Below are 20,414 nucleotides of genomic sequence, written 5' to 3' on the forward strand. Positions count from 1 at the left end.
TTACCTCCCTCTACCCGCTCCTGCCTCCCCCCACCCCTTTTCGTCAGTATATGTCTTAAGAGGAAATGTTTTGGTAAACACTGCTGTGTCTAATTCAGATACTACAAGAATACAATAGTGTTTTACATCAGAAAATTGCCCGTGTAGATGATAGCGGTGCTCTCAGCACCAGTCACCCGTGGAGAGAATAAACATGCTGTTGATCATTACCTAGCCTCTTAAGTGCAGCACAGATATGGAACAGCTCGCTTATTAGCTCTTCTTATTAGCGTCAGACGTTACCTCTTTATAACAAGTAAACCTTTCTTTACATCTAAATCTGTTATTAACTCCCTGGGCATTTGGGCATGTTAAAGGGTTGAGAGGGCCCTGCTGCCTCTTCCAAGGCACCTCTTTATCCAGAGGTAATCTGCTACATTGATGTATCTATCAGTCAGCACTGGAAGGATCCATTCCCACACATAGCTTCTTTTGCTTCTGTATCTCTGCAGAGACACAAAAAGCTGATGGCTTTGGTTGCCGCTGGAGAGGGGAACTGGGTGACTAGGACCAGGCATAGGAGGGATTCTGTTCACTGCTCGCCCTTCGAACCTTTTGAATTTTTGAAACATAAGACTCCATTACCTAATAAAAAAAACCACACACTTAAAAGAAAAATAAAGGATCTATTCCCTATTGTTTCTATAAGTGCGGATTCCATCATGATGACTTTTCTCAAACAATGTGCTGGTGCTAATATTAATTATGACACTCTTGTTATTGGTATGCCAACAAGACATCTCTGAAACCCCACGATGGAATACATTCTGGGACATGTTTGATCTGTAGTGGTGAAGAATCACAGTGATCTACTCTTTCATCTAATTCCCCAGGTTTCTCCCAGTATTTTGCAGACAGCTGTCTGCAGCGGGAATGCCTTCTAGGGCCATGTACCAGGGTGAGGACAAGTGGGCTCTGCCAGAATTCATTCTGGGTCCTGCTAGGTAGCAAGCCTTAACCTTGGCCCTTAGAACACTTGTTGCTTATCCGGCCACATCCTGTGTTTTCTCCGCACAGCAGCGGCCTGCCCGTACCGCTGTTCAAAGTCCCAAGGACCATTTGAAAGGCCATCGCATTCTGGAAGGAGATCACCAAAGAAGTGGCCAAAGAAAAGCCACTTCCCATTCCATAGTAAATGGAATTTCTACAGTTTAAAATAATTCTCTAAACGAGACAGGCAAATCGTATGAAAGGTCAAATTTTATTTAAAAATGAAATTGTAAAATGGTTACAGTTGAGTATTAAGATTATGAGTAATTGTATTTTTCTTCTGGAAATTCTGTTTTCCAGGTTTTGTTTGTGTCAATGTGTGTCAGATTTGTAATCAAGGGAGTATTATTCTTTAAAAAGTTTATGTTTTGTAAATGAGAACATTTTTTAGAGTGTGCAGTGCAGTACTTACATTAAGGGATATTATGAAAGACTCATAGGATCATTGAATTCGTGCTCTTACAATAAAAATGGGCCTCAAGGGGTTAGTGGCATAATGTTAAGTGGAAAAATCAAGATACTAAGAGCATATATAGCAATGGTATATTTTATTTAAAAATCAGATGCATAGAAAAAAACAGAATGCATAGAAAACCCATCAAAAACTCTTAATGCAGGGGCGTCAAACTCATTTTCACTGAGGGCCACATCAGCCTCACGGTTGCCTTCAAAGGGACAAACATAACTTTAGGACTGTAGAAATGTAACTACTCCTTAACTAGGGGCAAGGAGTTCGACACTGCCACCGGGTAGAAACAAGGTACTGGGCCGGATAAAACAAGGTGGTACTGGGCCAGATAAAACAAGGTGGAGGGCCGGATTCAGCCCATAGGCCTTGTGATTGCCGCCTGTGTTTCAATGGTTTGTTAGAGTGAGGTTATTTTTTTTTTCTCTTTTCTTACTTTCAAATTTTCTTTTTTAAAGATTAGAGGGAGGGGAAGGAAGGAAGAAAGGGAGGGAGAGAAACATCTGTGTGAGAGAGAAACTTCAATGGTCGCCTCTTGCCCGTCTCCCATGACCCAGCATGTGGTCTGACCGGGAGTCAAACTGGTGACCTTTTACTTTGTGTGGGACGATGCCCAACCCACCAAGCCACACCAGTCAGGGCAGCTTTTCAGATTTTCTTAATGTAATTATGTAAAGATGTGTGTGTGTCTGTGTATTTGTGTGTGTTTTAAAGCTGTTATCTCTTTCTCTTCCGTCTTGCGGTATTCCCATCGTAGGTGGATTTACTAATAAAGTAAAGCACTCATTCACTTCTAGATGTGCTTATCAAAGTGTGACCTGGCAAAAACTACACACGGGACCAAAATAAAAATTAAGGGTCCTCCGCAGGAGTACTTTCTTTTATGGATACTCCGTTTACTTGCTGCCTGGATGGAAACTTAAAAGAGTTGCCAAATGCTGCTTTAACCACCAGAGCTGAAACCATGGCTCAGCATTCAAAATAACAACATCCCACCCACCCCGTGGACTGTGTTCTCACATAGAGCAAGGGGCAGTGGTTTACGAGAACCTCCATATTTGTTTACCCTAAGCATATACGCCGGGACAATCAAACCCTTTTAAATAAAGGGGAAGTGAAATATTCTGGATTCCTGTATATAACAAATAGGCAAATGGAGGAAAGTTCATATTTTATATTTCAGAAAAATTTTATATTTTGTATTATCTGAATGAATTTACAGGAGTACATTTTTGTAAATAAATTATGGAGGAACCACATGGGAAATAATATTTTTTTTATGGAAAAGAATTTTTTTTCTTAATACCATGACTTAAAAATAGCTTTTGCCCCCATTTTACTCCCTCTCAACAGTATGGAAATTAGAAAAATGTATTGCAATTTTAACAAGAAAAAGAAAATATAGATAACTTCACATTTGAGTCTCTGGAAAGTTCTGAGGGGGGAGAACAGCTGGAAAAACTTAAGTATCCTTAGGGCACGGTAAATGTATGTATTGCCCCATCAACTCGAAGCCTAAAGCCAAAACTGTCATTCTGTCAGGCGGGCACATTTCTCAGGGGGTGAAGCTGAAGCTCTTATTTTCAAAATGAATGCAAACCACCAAGTTAACAACCTTAAGGACAATTTGCATTTTCCATACCTCTAACATAGTTTTAGAGCTGAATTTGAAGATACCATGCCCAATTTAAACAGGCTATATAAATGTCCTTTCCTGATTGGATGGTATGAGAAAATATATGCTTTTTTTTTTTTTTAAACCATATCTGGGCAGCCCACATGAAGAGAGGGTATTGTTCTGATCCCTGACTTTGTCAGCATATGACTGCCTTCACACTGGCTACCTCCCTCGCTTAGCCAGCCCTTGAAGCGACGCCAGTGGCCTGTGACCTTCCATGCAATCCTGACTGCGGAACTCTCTCTCTAATGGGATCCATGGGCAAACTGTGTCTGCAGAAAGAAAAACAAAAAATCTCACAGCGTCCTGCCAATTTTCAGAAATGTTTTTACAGGACACTTTCCAGAAAAATGCTGGACTTGAGAAGGCTCTGAATCTCTTCTGGTCCACTGACTGACTACTCACTTTGTTCCCCAACCCAATTTTTAATTGACCTCCCTCAGCCCACAGACACTGTCGATGGAAAGAGAAAACCTCTCATGCCATGTTTCCCCAAACACGTCCTTTGAATCCAGGACCAAATGAAGATTAGGACACTGAGGAGCGTTTGGTGTATGAAGCCCAGCAAATAAGAAGAGGGCTAAAATAATTGCTAAACCACATGAGTGTGGTTCCTGGAAAGCTGACCCTGACAGAGGGAAGCCTGTGGTAGCTCATGGGGTAGAGGGGCCGCAGGGCTGGGCGTCGGTTTGTACTGACAGAGCGTGGGGCTCCTGCTCCTGCACGTGGTGTGGGCAGTGCTTCTATTTCCAGCGTGGAGGGAGGCGATGCTGCTGGTTTCAAACGAGCATCCCGGGCCTTGCTTTTCTAGTAACTGCAAGAAGTTTGTACTGGGCCCTTTCTCATCTAGTTGTCTATGTGACAAAAGGCAGATGCCTTTGAGACAACTGTAGCAATCAAAGTGTAGTAGCTTGGGGATGTGGAATAAGACTTTTCTTTCCTCAGAATGGATCAAAACCGACCGACATGTAGAAATTCAACTCATCACCTTTTCTATTCCATGACACCCACAGGGCGCACGTACACACACACACACACACACACACACACACACACAAACCCTTTCAATGGACATATGGATGAAGGCATGTTTTGATCTTACTGTCTGGTGTAGGTTAGGGTACAGAATCTGGAGCCTGTCATCTCCACTTACCAGTTCTATGCCTCAGATATATACCTTAGCATCCTTGTGCCTCAGTTTCCACATCTGTACAGAGGGGATACAGGAATACATACCTCATAGGATTGTTTTCAGGATTCAAATAGGATATATATTTTATATATGTGTGCATATATATATAGCTTTTTTGTAGGCACAGAGTAAACATTAGTAAATATTTGCTATCATTATAATTATTATTTGCCTATCACATTTTATATAAAGAGTTTGTTTTAAGAGGTTTTCAATTACTCGTTTGTAATATTTTTACAGAATTTTTATGTTTTTCCCCTGTTTATGGTTGACTTCCTAGAAATTCACATGACACAATGTCCAGTTAGATGGGCTATCATAGATTAGCATACATTTAATTATAATTAATTTTAGGGGCCTCATAATTGGATTCTACAGGTATAAAGAATTGGTTATACAAAAAGTTATCAATAACTTTCTAAGTACCCTTGTATATATGTATTCAATTGATTATGCATTTGGCAATTATTTATTGAGTGCATAGAGTGTGCCACACTGGGCAGAACCCTGGGAATTTACACCAAGTCAGATGAGGTCCTTGCTCTCAGCTCCTTGCTGTCACGTGGTTATTCTCTAATGAGGAAGACAAACCATTAACAAGCAAACAAACAAACGTGATAATATCAAATTATGTTAGGTACAATGAAGAAAATGTGACATGATGCTGTGGGAGGGGCATGGGTGGGTCTAGACAGGATGGAGAGGAAGGGGTGTCTTGAGGAAGTAAAGGATATTTTGTGATTTAAGTGACAAGAGGGAGCCATCAGCACTCTTGGGAGAGAGAAAAACATTCCACCCCTAACGCAAGTCAACTAAGGTAAAGGGAAGAGCTCGGGCAAAGGGCCTGGGAGAGAATTTTGCATGATCAGAGGGTAAAAAGAAGACCCTGAAGACTGAAACAGTACTATTGTCTCTGTTGAACAAATGTAGCATACATTTGTATGCTGTTGCATTGAAGTTCACACACCTGCCCAAGGTTATGGTCGTGATAGAGTTAAGAATGGAACTCAGAATGGACACATTTCTACTTTAGTCACAATATGCTTTGCAAACCTTGGTATATCTTATTTTTATTTTGACTTTTGGAAAGTCAAACATGCAAAAGTAGTATAAGAAGCCCCATGCATCTATCATGCAGCTTCTCCAACTATCAGTTTATGGCCTATCTTGTTTCACCTGTTCGTATGCGTGAGCACAAAATTGGAGGGCATTTGGGGCCAAGGATTGGGACTTACTGTATTTTGGGAGTGGTGATGGAGGTATGAGGGGGGACCCCCCAAAAAACCAGAATTATCTTCTGAAAAGCAGGACCCTTGTAGCACATACAGGCTTTTCCTGCTGGGTGAGAGTTCTAGGAATCCATCTGTGTCAGTGCACCAGCTGGCGTTGTTGTAAGAGGCTATTTCAGCTTTAGTGAATTGTTTTGAAGATCCTTTCAACACATTTCGTAATGGGTGATTTATGAGTGCACCTGCCCTCATCTCACTGGGTGTTTAGCAGTTTTTGACCAAAAATGGTCTTAACCCATGCCCCATCCTCTCTATTACCCAGTCTCGCCCCGAGCGACTTTTTTTTTGTTTCCCCAGATGAAAAAAAGTCCTCAAAGGGAAATATGTTGGCGATGTGGAAGAGGGAAACAAAAATGGCAGAAGCACTAAAAGGCATCAGAATCAACTAGTTCAAAAACTGTTTTGAGCAGTGGGAAAAAAAAATCTCAATAGGTGTATTGCATCAGATGGAGAGTACTTTGAAAGTGACTGAAGTTTAAACATGTAAGAATAAATGCACACTTTTTTATAAATAAACTTCAGTTTTTTATAAATAAACTTTGGTTATCCAGAAAGCTGGGCCACATCCTGAAACACCTCAGTTGCTACTCTAAGAAATTTAAATATTACTTTGTAGGGAATGGAGAACAGTAAGTGATATTAACAAAGAGTAAGAATGATTGGATGAATATTTATGATGATAATGCTAGCGACCATGTGAAAAATAGATTTTATCTCCAAATCTTTGGGTCCGGACAGGGAAATGAATGAGGAGCCTGGTTTACTGGTGCAGGTGCACATTAGATTATATTAGACCAACAAAATGTTTAATAGAGTTACATAAATGCGTACTCACAGAAACAGGCTGAAGAGGCAGATCAGATAAGGCCTTATGGAGAAAATGGCCTTTCACCTTGATCTTGAATGTGAGAACACAGATGAAAAATGAAGGGAGGGGATGACACTATTAGGGAACAGCATGTTCAAAACACAGTCTGCAAAATCACAAGGAATGTTCGGGAACTTGCATGGAGGGATATGAAGCCAGCTAGCTCTCTGGCATGCTGTTCAAGTGTGCCAGCAGAAGGGGGTGAGGGCTTCAGTGAACTCAGAGGTGGGCAATGGAGGCAGAATTGGGTGATTAATGGGAAATAGGAGGTGAAGGAGAGGTATGAGTTGCAAATCTGAGGTTTTAAACTAAAAAGCACTTGAAAAGGTAGAACATTTAACAAGATAGAAAGTGCAAAGGCAGTTTTACAAGAAAAGACCATCTGTGTGGTTGTGGACATGCTTGTGGAACATTTGGAAGGAAATTCCCAGCAGGCAATTGGTAATTCAGGTGTAGAAAGTAGATTTGGAGTCCTTAGCAGGAGGTGATGAGAGGCAGAAGAAACTAATGAAATAGTGACACTTTGTTAATGTTTTCCTTGTATAACTGCAAGCCAGCTGTAACCAAATCCCTTATGAAACATCTCACTCTGCTCAGTACAGGTCAGAATGTGATGCTCAAGGGTCGTGATGTTTGTGTATTGATTGCTCTACATCTGGGATGATACAGCCAAAGTCTGTTCTACAGGGTCTGTCTCTGCTTTCCAACAGAACATTTATAACAGTATTCTGTTGTGCACAGTAATTCAGTTGGGCAATGTCTAGAGCCACCTCCGATTACAGACATCGCCGTACCTTATTCGGTTCACCGGATCCAGACTGTGCTTCTATATCACAGACTCAGAGTTTCCATCTTCTTATTTCAGGTTTCACCGTCCATAGTGAGGTGCGAGACTCTTTGGAAACATAGACTGATCATCTTTGGGAGAAGCCTTGCTTCCCGAACACCTGATATTGCACTGGGATTTGACTGTGTGTGTGTTTCCATTTCACTTGTGGAGAAGAAGCGTGTGGAAAGAGCTCCCCACCTCTACAGCCCAGATGTGGCCAACAAGCAAATGATGAGTGTAGTGACCTTGCTGTCCAGCATGTGTATTGATGGTAAGGGACACAATGGTTACACCAGTTATTCTTCATCAGGGGTTTTAATCAAAGAAGATAAGCAGAAGACAATCGCTGGCTCCCTGTTACCAGAAAGCCAAATTTTAGAGTGCGGGTTTTAACAAAAGAAAAACGGGGAATGGAATGGCTGGGCACTGGAAAGGGGTGGGTGGGGGTTGAAAACCAGAAGAAAGAGAAAAATTTCATTATGTTAATGAAGCAAAGAAAAAAATGAAGCGTAAATGTATTTTTGAAGTAGGCTTTTGATAGCTAAGAACTTATTAAGGGATTTTGGGATCTAATCACCCAGTGTGGATTCCTTAGAGACCTGATCCTAGAAGAAAATTCTTTCACCATTATGATGGTGCTGTATAGTACCATTACTTTATGTTGTGCCAGTGAACCAATTGCCAGAGATAAGTCTGAGTGTTTTCATGCATCTTTTTCTTAAATGCAAGAGGCTTTTATGGTCTCTTAACAAGCATGCTTACCCAAATTCTGTTGCATGCTTTAAGTAGCATAGATATACATACTTTACTTTTTCTCGTTTAATACTCCTTACCTAATGTACCACAAGGGTAACAGGACTGGGAATAAAGTCAGATGTGATGTGACCCTATTAAACTGTAGCAAGCTTTAGAAAGAAATATTTTGGTCTTTCCCTAGCTTACCTTCAAAGTTGAAACAACCATGCTTGATCTAAGGAAGATAATATTGACAATCACATCTTTTTTAAAAATCTGATTCCAAAATTAAAACTTAAGCAAAATGCAAGTGTTCTGCCAGCAGATAGCTCTTAACAGGACTGCAAAGGACTACTTATTTTCCATGCTGCATTAAGTTGGATTGCTGCTATTTAAAAATATTAAGCACATGGATCAAAACAGTACTCAAAGACGTAAAAGAACACAGAAAATTTTTGCTAAGTTGAGAGTGAGGAGAATCTCATTTTGTGCTTTAAGAGCCTGCAGATTGCATCCATAAATATAACATTGAGTTTTAGTGCAAAAAATGGGTGACTTTAAAGTTATGGAAGGTCTCCCTATGAGCCTACAGTCAGTATTGTTTACATTAATAAACCCTCTACTGCCATCTTGCTAGTTTCCGTGGAGTCACCGGCACAGCACGGCTTCTGCTCCCAAACACATGTGACCATATATGTACAAGTATACTACCTTGCATTTCATTGTTTTTTCCCACAATTGTTTTGTGCCCCTTAATATTAAAGACACATAATTTGTATAACAAGAAAAGAGCTAAATGGACTTAATTTTATTCTCAGAGCTTGGACTAGAATTTTCTGAGAGGATTCTGATTTCTACTATGGAAGACTGATTTTCTATTTCAACCAAAAAAGCAAACACTTTGTCTGGTAGATAAATTTGGATCTTGCCTCTTATTGATATTTTAAAGACTCACTTGAAACTGGGATGATTTTGCCTAAAAGTAAAACTGATTTGGCCCCAATTGGTCTGTTACAAAAACCCAGGACCGTTTATAACTAAGAAAAGTGACCAGCATCGTTGCACGTCTTGCTGCCCTCAGCCACGTGTGTTAATGAAACAAACATAGGTTTCTGCACTGCTGTTATTTCATTAATAAGATAAGATGTATTTTTGCTCTGAAACAAAAAATGTTTGTGCATGCCCAAGTGTCTTCATCTGGCTGAGGTTTTGTCCATTTCATAGTGTTTACAGCCATAGACATTATGTATGTTCTAATTTTTTACTGAAGTCACCCTCTTATTTTATTATCATTTTATTGTCTTAGGGAAAATACCAAGGCCTGTACTGTTATTTTAATTTTCTGTACATATGATTTTTGAACATGGTTTTGATTTCGAATCAAAAGACCTTTCCTCCTTAAAAATAGTGTATAATATAAGACATCACTGTTTTATCCCTAATTACGAATGTCACAGAAAGTCCCTATTTGGTTGAGAAAAGGAACAGCTTTCCCCCCGACTAGTGGTGCATATGATGCAACTTTTTATTCCCTACAATGAGAGGCGCCCAGTACAATAATGAGGATCTGGTGCCTCGATATCTTGCTTTTCCTGCAGGAAGGTTCAGATCTGTGAATTGCCCACACTTTGTCTTCATACTGATTTCCATGCTTAGAGAAATGCTTAAATGTGACAAGTTTTAAAGTCCAAAAATTTAACCACTGCCAGTCTAATATTTAAGAACTGGAACCACCATTTACTTCATTAGATCGATTCTTTAGATAAAAAGCTGTGGAAAGAATCGGGGGGGTTGTGAACTAAGCTGTATGTTGCAGGACAGGCTCTGTTTTTAACAGCGGACTCTACAAGGCAGAAACACTGCGTTTCCACCCCAGCGACCCGTCTAGAGGTCTCTTGCTTGGTGGCCCCGAGCGGATGTGAAGGTGTGAACCACCCCCCCACCAATATAATTAAGCCTCTGCCTGAGCATTTCTGCAATTTCAGCATATCTGCAATCTAACCAATAAGCTACGGTTCTATAAAGATGATTAATGTGTGTGCAAATCGTGTTGTTGTAACACAACTCCATGTTTTCCCCAATTTAAAGTGCAACATTAGGCTAACATAGAGGAAGTGCATGGGTTTCCGAGTCCCCAGGATTTTCTGATTAAGGAAAAAAAAAACAAACCCATCTCTAGGAAGGCTTCAGGCAGGAAAGAATGAGCAAGACTGGTAAGTGCTCTTTCCACGGGCTTTATCAGCATCTTTGTGGTCATTACCAATCAGTCTGAAAAATTTGATCTCTGGCGAGCAGCATTAATTTGAAGTGGCTCTGCCTGATAATTTCCTGTGTGTGTGTGTGAAATGACTTGTATTTTCTATGGTCAATGTAATTTGCCGTTATGTTAAGTCCTCAAATGATTTATATGAACTCTATAATACTCAGAGAACCATTTGGGGGTATTTCAATAACCGTTTTAAATGGAGGAAAAGGCAAACTCATCTCTCTCTGATTTACCCAAAAAACCTGACTTCCTGGTTTCATTTTATATGCTTTATTAGCACACTGATTTTTCACTTATCCTTTTCTAATGTTAGCAAATATATTCTATAAGAAGAAAGTTCTGAAATTTAAATGCAAATCTATTTAAGGAAGCAGAGGACTTGCATACCCCCCTCAGAAATGATCTAATATTGAAAATGAGAGATTAGTCCTTAAAACCCATAATTCAGGTTTTACACCCGGCAGTTAATTCAGTGCTGCACTGGCATTTTTATAAAAAAATACCGTAGTAGCTTCAACTTAAAAGAGAGAAAATTCTGCATTAACACTGCCTATCCTGATTAACTACCACATTTTACCACGTAACTGGCACTGTATTTATACTTAATGGAGTTAGGCAGACACAACTTCGAAAATTATACTGTATTCACAATAGAAAAAGGCAGTCTTGTCTACCTCATAGTAGTATGCCCACATTTAAACAGGGAAGGTTTCTTTTCTTCCTTTCTTGCTCAGAATTTTCTTCCATCTGTTACTGTTTTCAAGTGCTCCTAGCAGCACATTTCACATAGAATGAAAAATCTTCACAACAGGTGAGAAGGTATTAAACTTAGACGAGATACATAAATTTATGTCACTTTATCAGTCTGGTAGCTCAAGCATTCCTAAATTCCAATTGTATTTTTAAGCCTAACCTTACTAGTAAAAAAGTATATACTATGAAACAAAAGCTAATTTCTCCCCATCATTATTAGAGTATGCTGTGAACACTAAGGAACCACTTGGATGTAATTTATTACAAGGTTGTCTCTCGGCCTCTTGAAATAGTTAATCTTCCACTACTGAGTATTTGCTCTCTATGAGTGGGTGGGTTATATAATTTAGCTTTATTTGACAAACAGAATCAGCTTCTAGAACTTAAATATGTCCTAGAGCGGAAGATCATCAAATTAATATGGCCATCTTTCTGAGAGAGAGCACATCTCCAGATAGCTCAAACCTAAGTTTTCAAGAGTACTGTAAGGCTCTACTATATAATTTGGCAGTGACCAAAAGGTGGTAGGAACAAAGGTAAATACTCCCAAGCCATTTTCTTTCTTTCTCTCTTTCTTTCTTTCTTTCTTTCTTTTTCTTTCTTTCTTTTTCTTTTCTTTTCTTTTGTAATCATGAAGCTTTAGCTCAGTATGGAAATCTAGAAAACAACAGAAATGTAGTCCACTTAAGCTTTTTCGAAGACAGAGTCACCCCAAATTAACAAATCCCATTGTATATGCTGTAAGATTTCTGGCCAAAAAAAAAAGGAGAACCCTATGGCTATGGCAGTTGTTCCCACCAAAAGCCAACCCTGCAGGCGAGGATCGTTTTTTAGCTCTGCTGGGATTTCCTGCACACCACCGCCCCCCTGCAAAGGAAGGCAGTTCAGTGGCTGCGTTGCTAGCACAGCTGTACATATGAGCAAAGCACTGTGGATTGATGTCTCTCGATGGGGGTGCTGTTGGCATTTGGAGCTGGGTGATTCTTTGTTGTACAGCGATGCCCCCACAGTGTAAACTGTTCACTATCCCAGGCCCCTGCTGACTCAATGCCAGTAGGATGCCCCATTGTTATAAAAGCCAAACATAAAAAGGCCTCTCCCGTGTTCAGATGCCCTCCCAGGAGGGTGGTTGCACCTCCCTTGAACACCGCAGTCTGCTGCAGGTCAGGGCACACAGGAAAAGTGTCTGTCTCCAAACATCCTCTCGGCTGCCCTCCATTGCTTCGGGCCCTGTATCGTTTTGTCCCCATTCATTTTTCAAGCCTTCTGCTTCGATGCAGCTTTAACTTGCCAGTTCTTCGGGGAGGAGGCTACTGGGCAGCCGTGGCAGTTCTAAAGGGCACCTGCACTTGGATGGTCCCTGCATGTATTTAAAGGTGAGGCTTCACGTGAAGCAGACATTTTCATGTTTTGATCTCAGTTTTACTTCAGAGCGCCACTGTTGCTCACAGCCCTTGTGAAGATCGTGAGGACTGTTGCATGGCTTAACCACAAACACGAGGGCTGACACGCCACATACACAAAGCCCGTGGGCCGTGAACATCGCTGTTCGATTTTTACCTGGGAAGCTGCATCCCTTGCGTTCGTTCCAAAACAGCCACCTGCTTATCCCATTAAGGAATCATTTAATCCGCATGCAAAGTTTCATTGCCCCTGTGTCAATACAGTCATGTGGTTCAGCTTTTCTGAGATTTGTGAATATTGAATTATGAAGGAAATGTGGGTGAACTGTGCATTGCATGTGTGGTGTTCATCCTTCATTGAGGATCATGCCCCAAACAGGACAAGTTTTCCCTAGGAAGACATTGTCTTCCAGAGAGAGTAAGTAATATACTTACAGGAATATACTGTACAGTAATATACTTACAGAGACATATACATTACTGTAATATACTTACTGTCTTCGTTGTTTTGTTGTTGTTGTTTTTCACCAAACCTGAATGGTAAATGTGTCTTGAAATGCTTTGGATGAATTGTGGCTAATGGAATGAAATTAATATAGCCACTATAATTTTTTTAAATATTCAAATTTCTAAAAATCTTTTTTGAGAAAGAGCAACTCAGAATTGATAAAAGTGGTTACATTGTCAACTTTTAGATGGTGCTTAAGAATTCGTATCTCGTTAAATACCAGTATTTTTTTTTTCAATAATATATTGAAGGGAGTAAATGAGGCAGAATGCCATTCCACCCTCAGGTCAAGTTTATGGTATATTAAAATGCCAATAATATTTGTGCCACTTGCCAATATGGGGGGCTTTTCCCTAACTGGACGCTTTTGTTATGGTTTGACTATTCCATTCCATCACTTAGAGTGCCCCCGCAGGGAGAAGTCACCCTTGCAGTGCGAACTAGGGTTCAGAAACAATCTGCATGAATCTAGGGTCAAACCACTGTCATTACTTAAAATAGAGGCACTAATATTTTTATATATTTTTAAATATTTCTTCTGTGGCGTAGAAATGTGCCAATGTGTTTGCAACATTCTTCACCGATGCATCAGATTTGGTACCTACCCAAAACTCAAGCTAATCATTTTCTTGTCTATGTCACAGTCATTTTCGAATCAAGAACTGTAGCTGTTATTTCAAGGTTTGGTTAAAGTGAGAAGGGTGGTAAACTGTGATCACTATTAGACTGACTGACTGATTCCTGATTTCCACTGAGTGATCGAACCCTACATATTGCACAGGTATACTATCTGTGAGTGTAAATAACTGGAACTGTATACCGATTAACACGACAGTTTCTCTCTTTTTGTGTTGTTGTTCTTGATCTGTACTGTATTATAGCATTTGTGTATAAATATCTACAAGTACACACACATATGTATATGTATTCCACTATCATAACCTGAAAGAAAGACTATGTATTATCTTTTTTTATTCTGTACTGGTGTTTGTGTTATTTAAAAAGCAAAATTATGCTCTATTTAGTTGTATAATATTATAGAATATCTTGCTGTGCACAATTCCAAGTGCCTTAGAACATTGTTTAGCTTTCTTAAGTATATAAAAATGCATATATGTATAAAATTGGGAAAAGTTACCTCAATAAAATCATTGGGAAATCCCCAGCTTTAGTTTGTTCCAATTTCTATTGTATTCAGGTAGTGCTCAGTCTTTTTACATTAAAAACTTGCAGAGTTCTCACCTGTAAAGCACGAATAAGACAGCTTTTCTGACTGCTTGTTATTTCAACTCCACCTAACTGAAAACTTTTGTATGTAAGGCCTTGTGCTTTGTATTTTTTATTTAAAATATCTGTCTAAGAATTACTGCTATAAACAGCAATTTACAGTATATTTTTTAAACTGGCTGTCTTTTTATATCTGAGGATATTTGATATTGATATTTTTAATGACATTATTATGTATTTTAAAAGATAGCCCCTTTAGAGTTTATAATATAGAAAATAAACAAACTTCCTCATTATGCTTACTATGTAATGTATTATAAGCAAGGAGAGAGGTTGGGAACATATTTTGAGCAGAACAAGGAATTGGAATACACTTTTCAAGTTTTTCAACAGTGGTTACAAATGGTAATTTTTCTTCCTTAACTCCAAGACAAGTGCAGAGGTATGAGGGGGAAGTTGAAAAGCAACTTATGTACCATTATTCTAGACTGAAGACATATGATGAGAAGATTAGGACCAAAAAATTAAAAAGTATCTTTGAAAAACTGGCCCCAAGTTCACTACCAAAAATCAGTGGTACATCCCCAAGGTAGGTGCAGTAGTTCAACAACTACTTTTAATTTTTGTTCGCACAGAAGCAGGTTCTACATTGAAACGTTACCTTCTAAAACCCAACAAAGGCAAAAGTAGACAGTGTTTTCATTTTACACAATGCTTTGATGGCATAGGATTTATTTTGGTCAAATGCTTCACTGGACCCCCACTGAGACACCTGCGTGGACGTACTGCTACCACGCTGCCTTCTGCAGACAACACAGGTCCTGCTCAGGTCCCGGGCTCTGAAGTCTTCCCCCTTAAAAGATGGTTGCTGTAATGAACACATAATGTTCTAGAGAAAAGCTGAGAACCTGAAGTTTGTGTGATGTTTGCTGCTCCTTTCCTAAAACAGCTACCATTACTAGAGATTTTAAGGAGGAAAAACCTGTTAGGTGCTAATTTTTCATAATTGGACAAATACTCTAGGGAGGACAGAATTAGAGTTTTCAATACTTGTTGACCTCAGGATTTATTCCTGGATGGACTTTTGACTTTGGCTGGTCCAAGTCAGACAATCTGGAGTAAAAACGAGCTCAGCGTTGGGAAAAATTTGCCCCTAATTGTTCTGGTAGGCATACTCAGAAGCTCAAACTTCGGCTATACGTCATCTTTCTTTCCCTACTGTCTGTTTAAGTTTGTCGTGTGTTTAGTCCAGTCCCTGATTGCCCCTGAACTCTTGGGTCACGTCTTCTCTCTTTTCCAACCAATTTATTCTTAACTCTCCTCCCTCATTCTTCCTCCTAACAGTCAACTCTTGTGTTATTCCTTCTCAGAATTTTCCAAGGAGTCCCCTCTGCCTACTGAAAAACTCCCAGGCACTTAATCCAGCCTCAAGACCTTCTATAGTTTCACCCAGCCACAGTTCCAAATTGCTCTCCTTTTATTCCTCACTTGGGCCAATCAAATGAAACTCAAGGTTCCTCAAATACATTATACACTCTCCCAACACCGAAACTTTTTTCACGCCTTTCCCTCCTACTGGAATTTTATTTATTAACATCCCACCCATCCTTCTAGGAAGGTTTCAGGTGTCTTCTCCAGCTATTGCAATATAGTTTCTTTAAAGTGTTAAATAGGGTATACATATTTAACAGATTTTACTTGCTTTTTAAGCACTTCGGATGTCCAAATGTGACTATAACAATCAGGTTAACACTTTCAAATCTAATTCATTATATCTATAAATGCCATAAATCAAATTTTCTTAAACATTTCAGTATTATTTACAAGTTTAAAATATATCCTTTTCAATTTTGCAAGTCTAACATTCGTTATCTAGTTTAAACTGGAATTGCATGGCTAACTGGTCAGATTCTACAATATTCCAATTTTTAAAAGAATTTACAAATACTTTAATGCCAAGTGCATATAGATTGCCTCAATAATTACAAAGCATAACACTTTGGGCTTTGATTTAATATCCACATTTAATTGTAAACTTTCCCAGGCTTCCAAGACATACTAAGAAAAGTAGATTTTAGAACCTCGAGCAAGCTGACATCACTGGGTTGGTGATTCACCTTTTGCTTCATGGTTAAAAACCCATGATTAAGAAGTACCTTTTATGGGCTTCAAACTTCTGAGAAGAAGCTACTTGAATCACAGAGATACACTCAGAACTTTCGATCCCTATAACTTTAGAGGTCTCCAAATCCACAGCCTGCAGAAACAACGGGCTTTGGTTAAGCCAGACGAGAACTACATCCTGAACGATTCTTTTGTCTGTTAGGTGGAAGGCAGTCTGTGCTCCTGTCCTGCAGTTCACGCTCTTCCAACACTCCTACCAGCCCGCTTGAAATTTTGCATTTTCTAAAATATTCTTTCTGTCTGACTAGACACAACTCGTTTAAATGACAGCCAGTTGCATTTGTGTCTGTTCCATACCAACATCTAGTCTTCTTTGTTCCTGAAGGCCAGAACTCTGTAGTTACACTAAGGATGGTACAATTGAGTATGAAAAATGAGCTGAAAATGACAGCTAAAGGGATGGGAAAGCTAAAGAGTTTAACAAGGGTTAAAACTTGAAGGTCCTTGTGAAACTTCTAAAGGAATTTGGAATTTATCCTTAAAAAAAAAGAGGGGTCTGCTGAAGTATTTTAAACTCAGATACCACCCTCAGATTTGCCCTCATTATTCTGGCCACAATGTAGAGACTGGACTGGAGAAGCAATATCGAAAGCATGGACACCATTGCTATTTTTCATTTTTTGGTATTCTTCATTAACGACATTCAGTATTATATTTGTTTCAGGTGTACAGCGTAGTGGTTAGACATTGATAGAGCTTGTGAAGTGATCCTTCCTGATAAGTCTAGTACCCACCTGTTACCATAGGGCAGACCATTACTGTTGCTCTAATTTTGCTGGAAGGTGATGGTGGCCTCAACCAATACTGCTGAAATGCAGAGACCTAATGATCCAAGGGACAGTTGAAGTGATCGCTGCATATGGGGAATGAGTAAAGATTGTACCCATGTGTCTAGCTTGGGCAACTAAGTGGAGAGTGGTAATGCCCTTGCTGAAAGAGAAAACAGCGGGTTGTCAGAGGGAAGTGGGGGGCAGGGAGAGGGGCGCTAGAGGGGTGCAGGGGGTGGAGAGGTGAAGTGGGCATATTCAACTGTGGGCGTAACATCCAATGTGTTTGAGTTGCCTGCCTGGTGGGACATCCTCGTGCAAATAGTCCATTGGATATGATTCTGAAGGTCAAGGAGATCCTCTTGGCTACAGAGAGGAAATTGAGAATCATCAGCAGTTCTAACAGAAGCTGTGGGAATGGACAAATGCCTTAACAATATAGACGAAGACTGTGAGGAAATTACTACAGTGGGAATTTAACAATGTTTTTGTTACTTGAGTTTGTCTCTAAATCATAAAACTCTTTCATTCACACATCATCTGAGTGCCTTATATGATACAGATATTTTTAGCTTAACTGGGCTTTATCAGTTAGCTTCATTTTAAATAAAATGGACTAGCACCTAATGGAGGGGATTAAGTTGTAAAGGAAAACTTATATTTGAAAATACCTTACATTGCCCCAAAAATAATATACAAAACATACTATCTCAGTAAGTCCAACATAGCCTTTTTTTGTTTTGTTTTGTTTTACTTTATCATGGGAATGTTTGGCTGGTTCTTTACTTAAGCCACAGATTAAGTATTTCTAGTAAACTAGATTAAGTACTTCCAGTAAACTAACTAGAAGTTAGTTTACATTCAGGTGTTTTATTGTGTTTTCTTAAAAAAAAATGCCTTACCTTTAAGCATAAGAATTACACTCCACACGGTGAGAGGCTCACACTGCAAGCACAGGACAAGAGTGATGGAGGAAAAGGAGGTGAATGTCTCATCTCACCCTCCGTCCAAGTACATGTTCACTGACAGGCAGAATCCCTCAATACTAATGTAATCCCTCAACGGTAATGATGGTGCTCCCTCCTTTTCTGAAAGCATAGGGTTAAGTTTGTAATTATATGCATGCATGATCTAACTACCCCATATTTGTAAAAAGTTTCCATCTGTTTCTTTGTCACTCAAGAGAAAGGGGACCGATAATAATTTCTGAGCTTTTTATAGCCTAAAGCTAGAATAGAGTGCAACCGCAACATACCCAAGAATACTCAAAATACATTTTATAATTTAAAAGTCATGGGAAAGAAAATTAATTTGACTTAATGTTTCCAAAGAATATTCACCAACGCAATACATACTTTTGACTCTGGGAACAGGCATGGGTAAATAGAAAGGCAACCAATATCAAGAGGGTGTGTAGCCTAAAGAACGTACAATTACCAGGGGCTAGAAGCAAGGAAAAGAATGTAAGCACGCAATACAATGGCCCTGGAAGACACCAGACACTGAGGAGAAACAAAAGGATTGGGATCCTGGGAAGCTGACAAGTCGGGTCAAGATGCAGGCTAACAGATTCCCATGAAGAGAACCTGATTGGAGGCAAAGCATGTGTCCCCTGACAAGTCCCGGATGCTGGAGGAGGGCTCAGGAATGGGCCGTCCTGGGGCAACAGTGAAGTCAGGTGAGTGACTACGCGTACCTGGGAAAAGGATAACTGCTCACTTCCATTGAGCCCTGACCACCAACCAGAAACAGGGCCAAGCATTTAACACACAATCTCTCACTTCATTCCACAAAACCCTATGAGATGAGTATTAATAACATTATCATCTCCATTTTACACTGAGGTGAGTAATGGGACACACCTTGCCCCAGGTGATACAATAAGAGTGAAACAAGCACCAGAAACTAATTCAGGTTAGCATACCAAGCATACTACTATTATTATTGAACATTATAGGGAAAAATCTATGTGCAAAACGAAGCACTTTTTAAATAAGCACTCCCGATTCTAACTTTACATGGGCTTCACTCCTTTCCTTGCCTTTGAGCTCTCACAATTTTATAATTTGTAGAAAGCTAATAGTAATGAAAATAAATCTTGTCTCTAGACATGTACGTAAATTCTGTCTAGCAGAGGTTCAACTGTCTTCTCTAGATCACTGGGGAAGAAGCCAGTTTTGTCTCTGTTCACACACTCTTTTCAATATTCCTGCTCTATAAATGTTCCTATTCTTTGGGTTGTCTTCTGAACTAATTGAAACATCTCACCAGTTCCTTCCTAATGATGTTTTAAAATCTTTAACATGCTCTCTTTCTTTCTTTCTTTCACACACACACACACACACACACACACACATATATATATAATGGTTATTACCATTTAAAAATATCTCGTAATATTTATTCAAGCAGATTATATTAGTATCTAATCTGTCCCCTGTTTGGTTTTTGTATTTAAGTATCTTCACTTTTTTATATGCAAATGTAATAATTCAAACTGTCACTGCAAACTTACAAACAAAGAAATATCTCAAATAGAAATTGAAAGTTTCCTGCAATCCCAGCTCCTTATGGATAATTGCTGTGGACAGTTTTATACATAGTCAATCAGATATTTTTTCTATGCTTGCAGTACAATTATTTCTGCATAAAATGTTTTTCTATTTATAATTTATACTTTTCATTATAATTTATAATGAAAAGTATAATTTTCAATGAAAAATATAATTTTTCAATGCTTGCACTACAATTATTTCTGCATAAGTAATTTTTTAATGAAAAATGTCATCTACTATGATGTTCTGCAAACTGCTTTTTGCAGCCTAGTAAGTGGCTATTCATATTGATCTGCCTCTGCCCTAACAGCTTCACGATATATATAACACAGTATGACTGTTCTTTGGTTTTTTCAATAATCCCTTACTAATGGAATTTCTATTTTTTTCCTCTATTACAAAGAGTGCTACAGTGACCATCCTGGCATACCCATCTGTATGCATCTCGCCTTTTTATAATTAAGTACATCCATAATCTCTATAAATATTGTCAAGCATGTAATTTATAATTCCTAAAGTCACTGCGCTTCAGGGTCTAGCAAATCTTTCCCTCTTTGGGGTACATTGGTTTCCTGATGTATTGGGATCCTTAAATGATGCTGGAGAACCCCCATTCAATGTGATGTAATTGAAGCTAAGATGATACGCATAATTTCAATAGGCAA

The 20,414-nt window shown here is 39.1% G+C and overlaps 1 protein-coding gene across 6 annotated transcripts in view; it reads left to right on the top strand.

The window, feature by feature from the left end:
• PHACTR2 (phosphatase and actin regulator 2) overlaps window positions 1-14,181 on the top strand; it is a 225,049-nt gene extending 210,868 nt beyond the window's left edge. For all 6 annotated transcript variants that reach the window (XM_045842641.1, XM_045842642.1, XM_045842645.1 and 3 more), the window contains one exon: window positions 7,388-14,181. In XM_045842641.1, coding sequence (XP_045698597.1) covers window positions 7,388-7,403 — 16 coding nt within the window. In that variant the 3' untranslated portion in view covers window positions 7,404-14,181. The remainder of the gene's footprint in view (window positions 1-7,387) is intronic.
• Window positions 14,182-20,414: the final 6,233 nt, after the last annotated feature.

This window comes from Phyllostomus hastatus, unplaced genomic scaffold, assembly GCF_019186645.2.
Source record: "Phyllostomus hastatus isolate PE091 unplaced genomic scaffold, TTU_PhHast_1.1 phas_contig_40, whole genome shotgun sequence".
NCBI classification, from domain to species: Eukaryota; Metazoa; Chordata; class Mammalia; order Chiroptera; family Phyllostomidae; genus Phyllostomus; species Phyllostomus hastatus.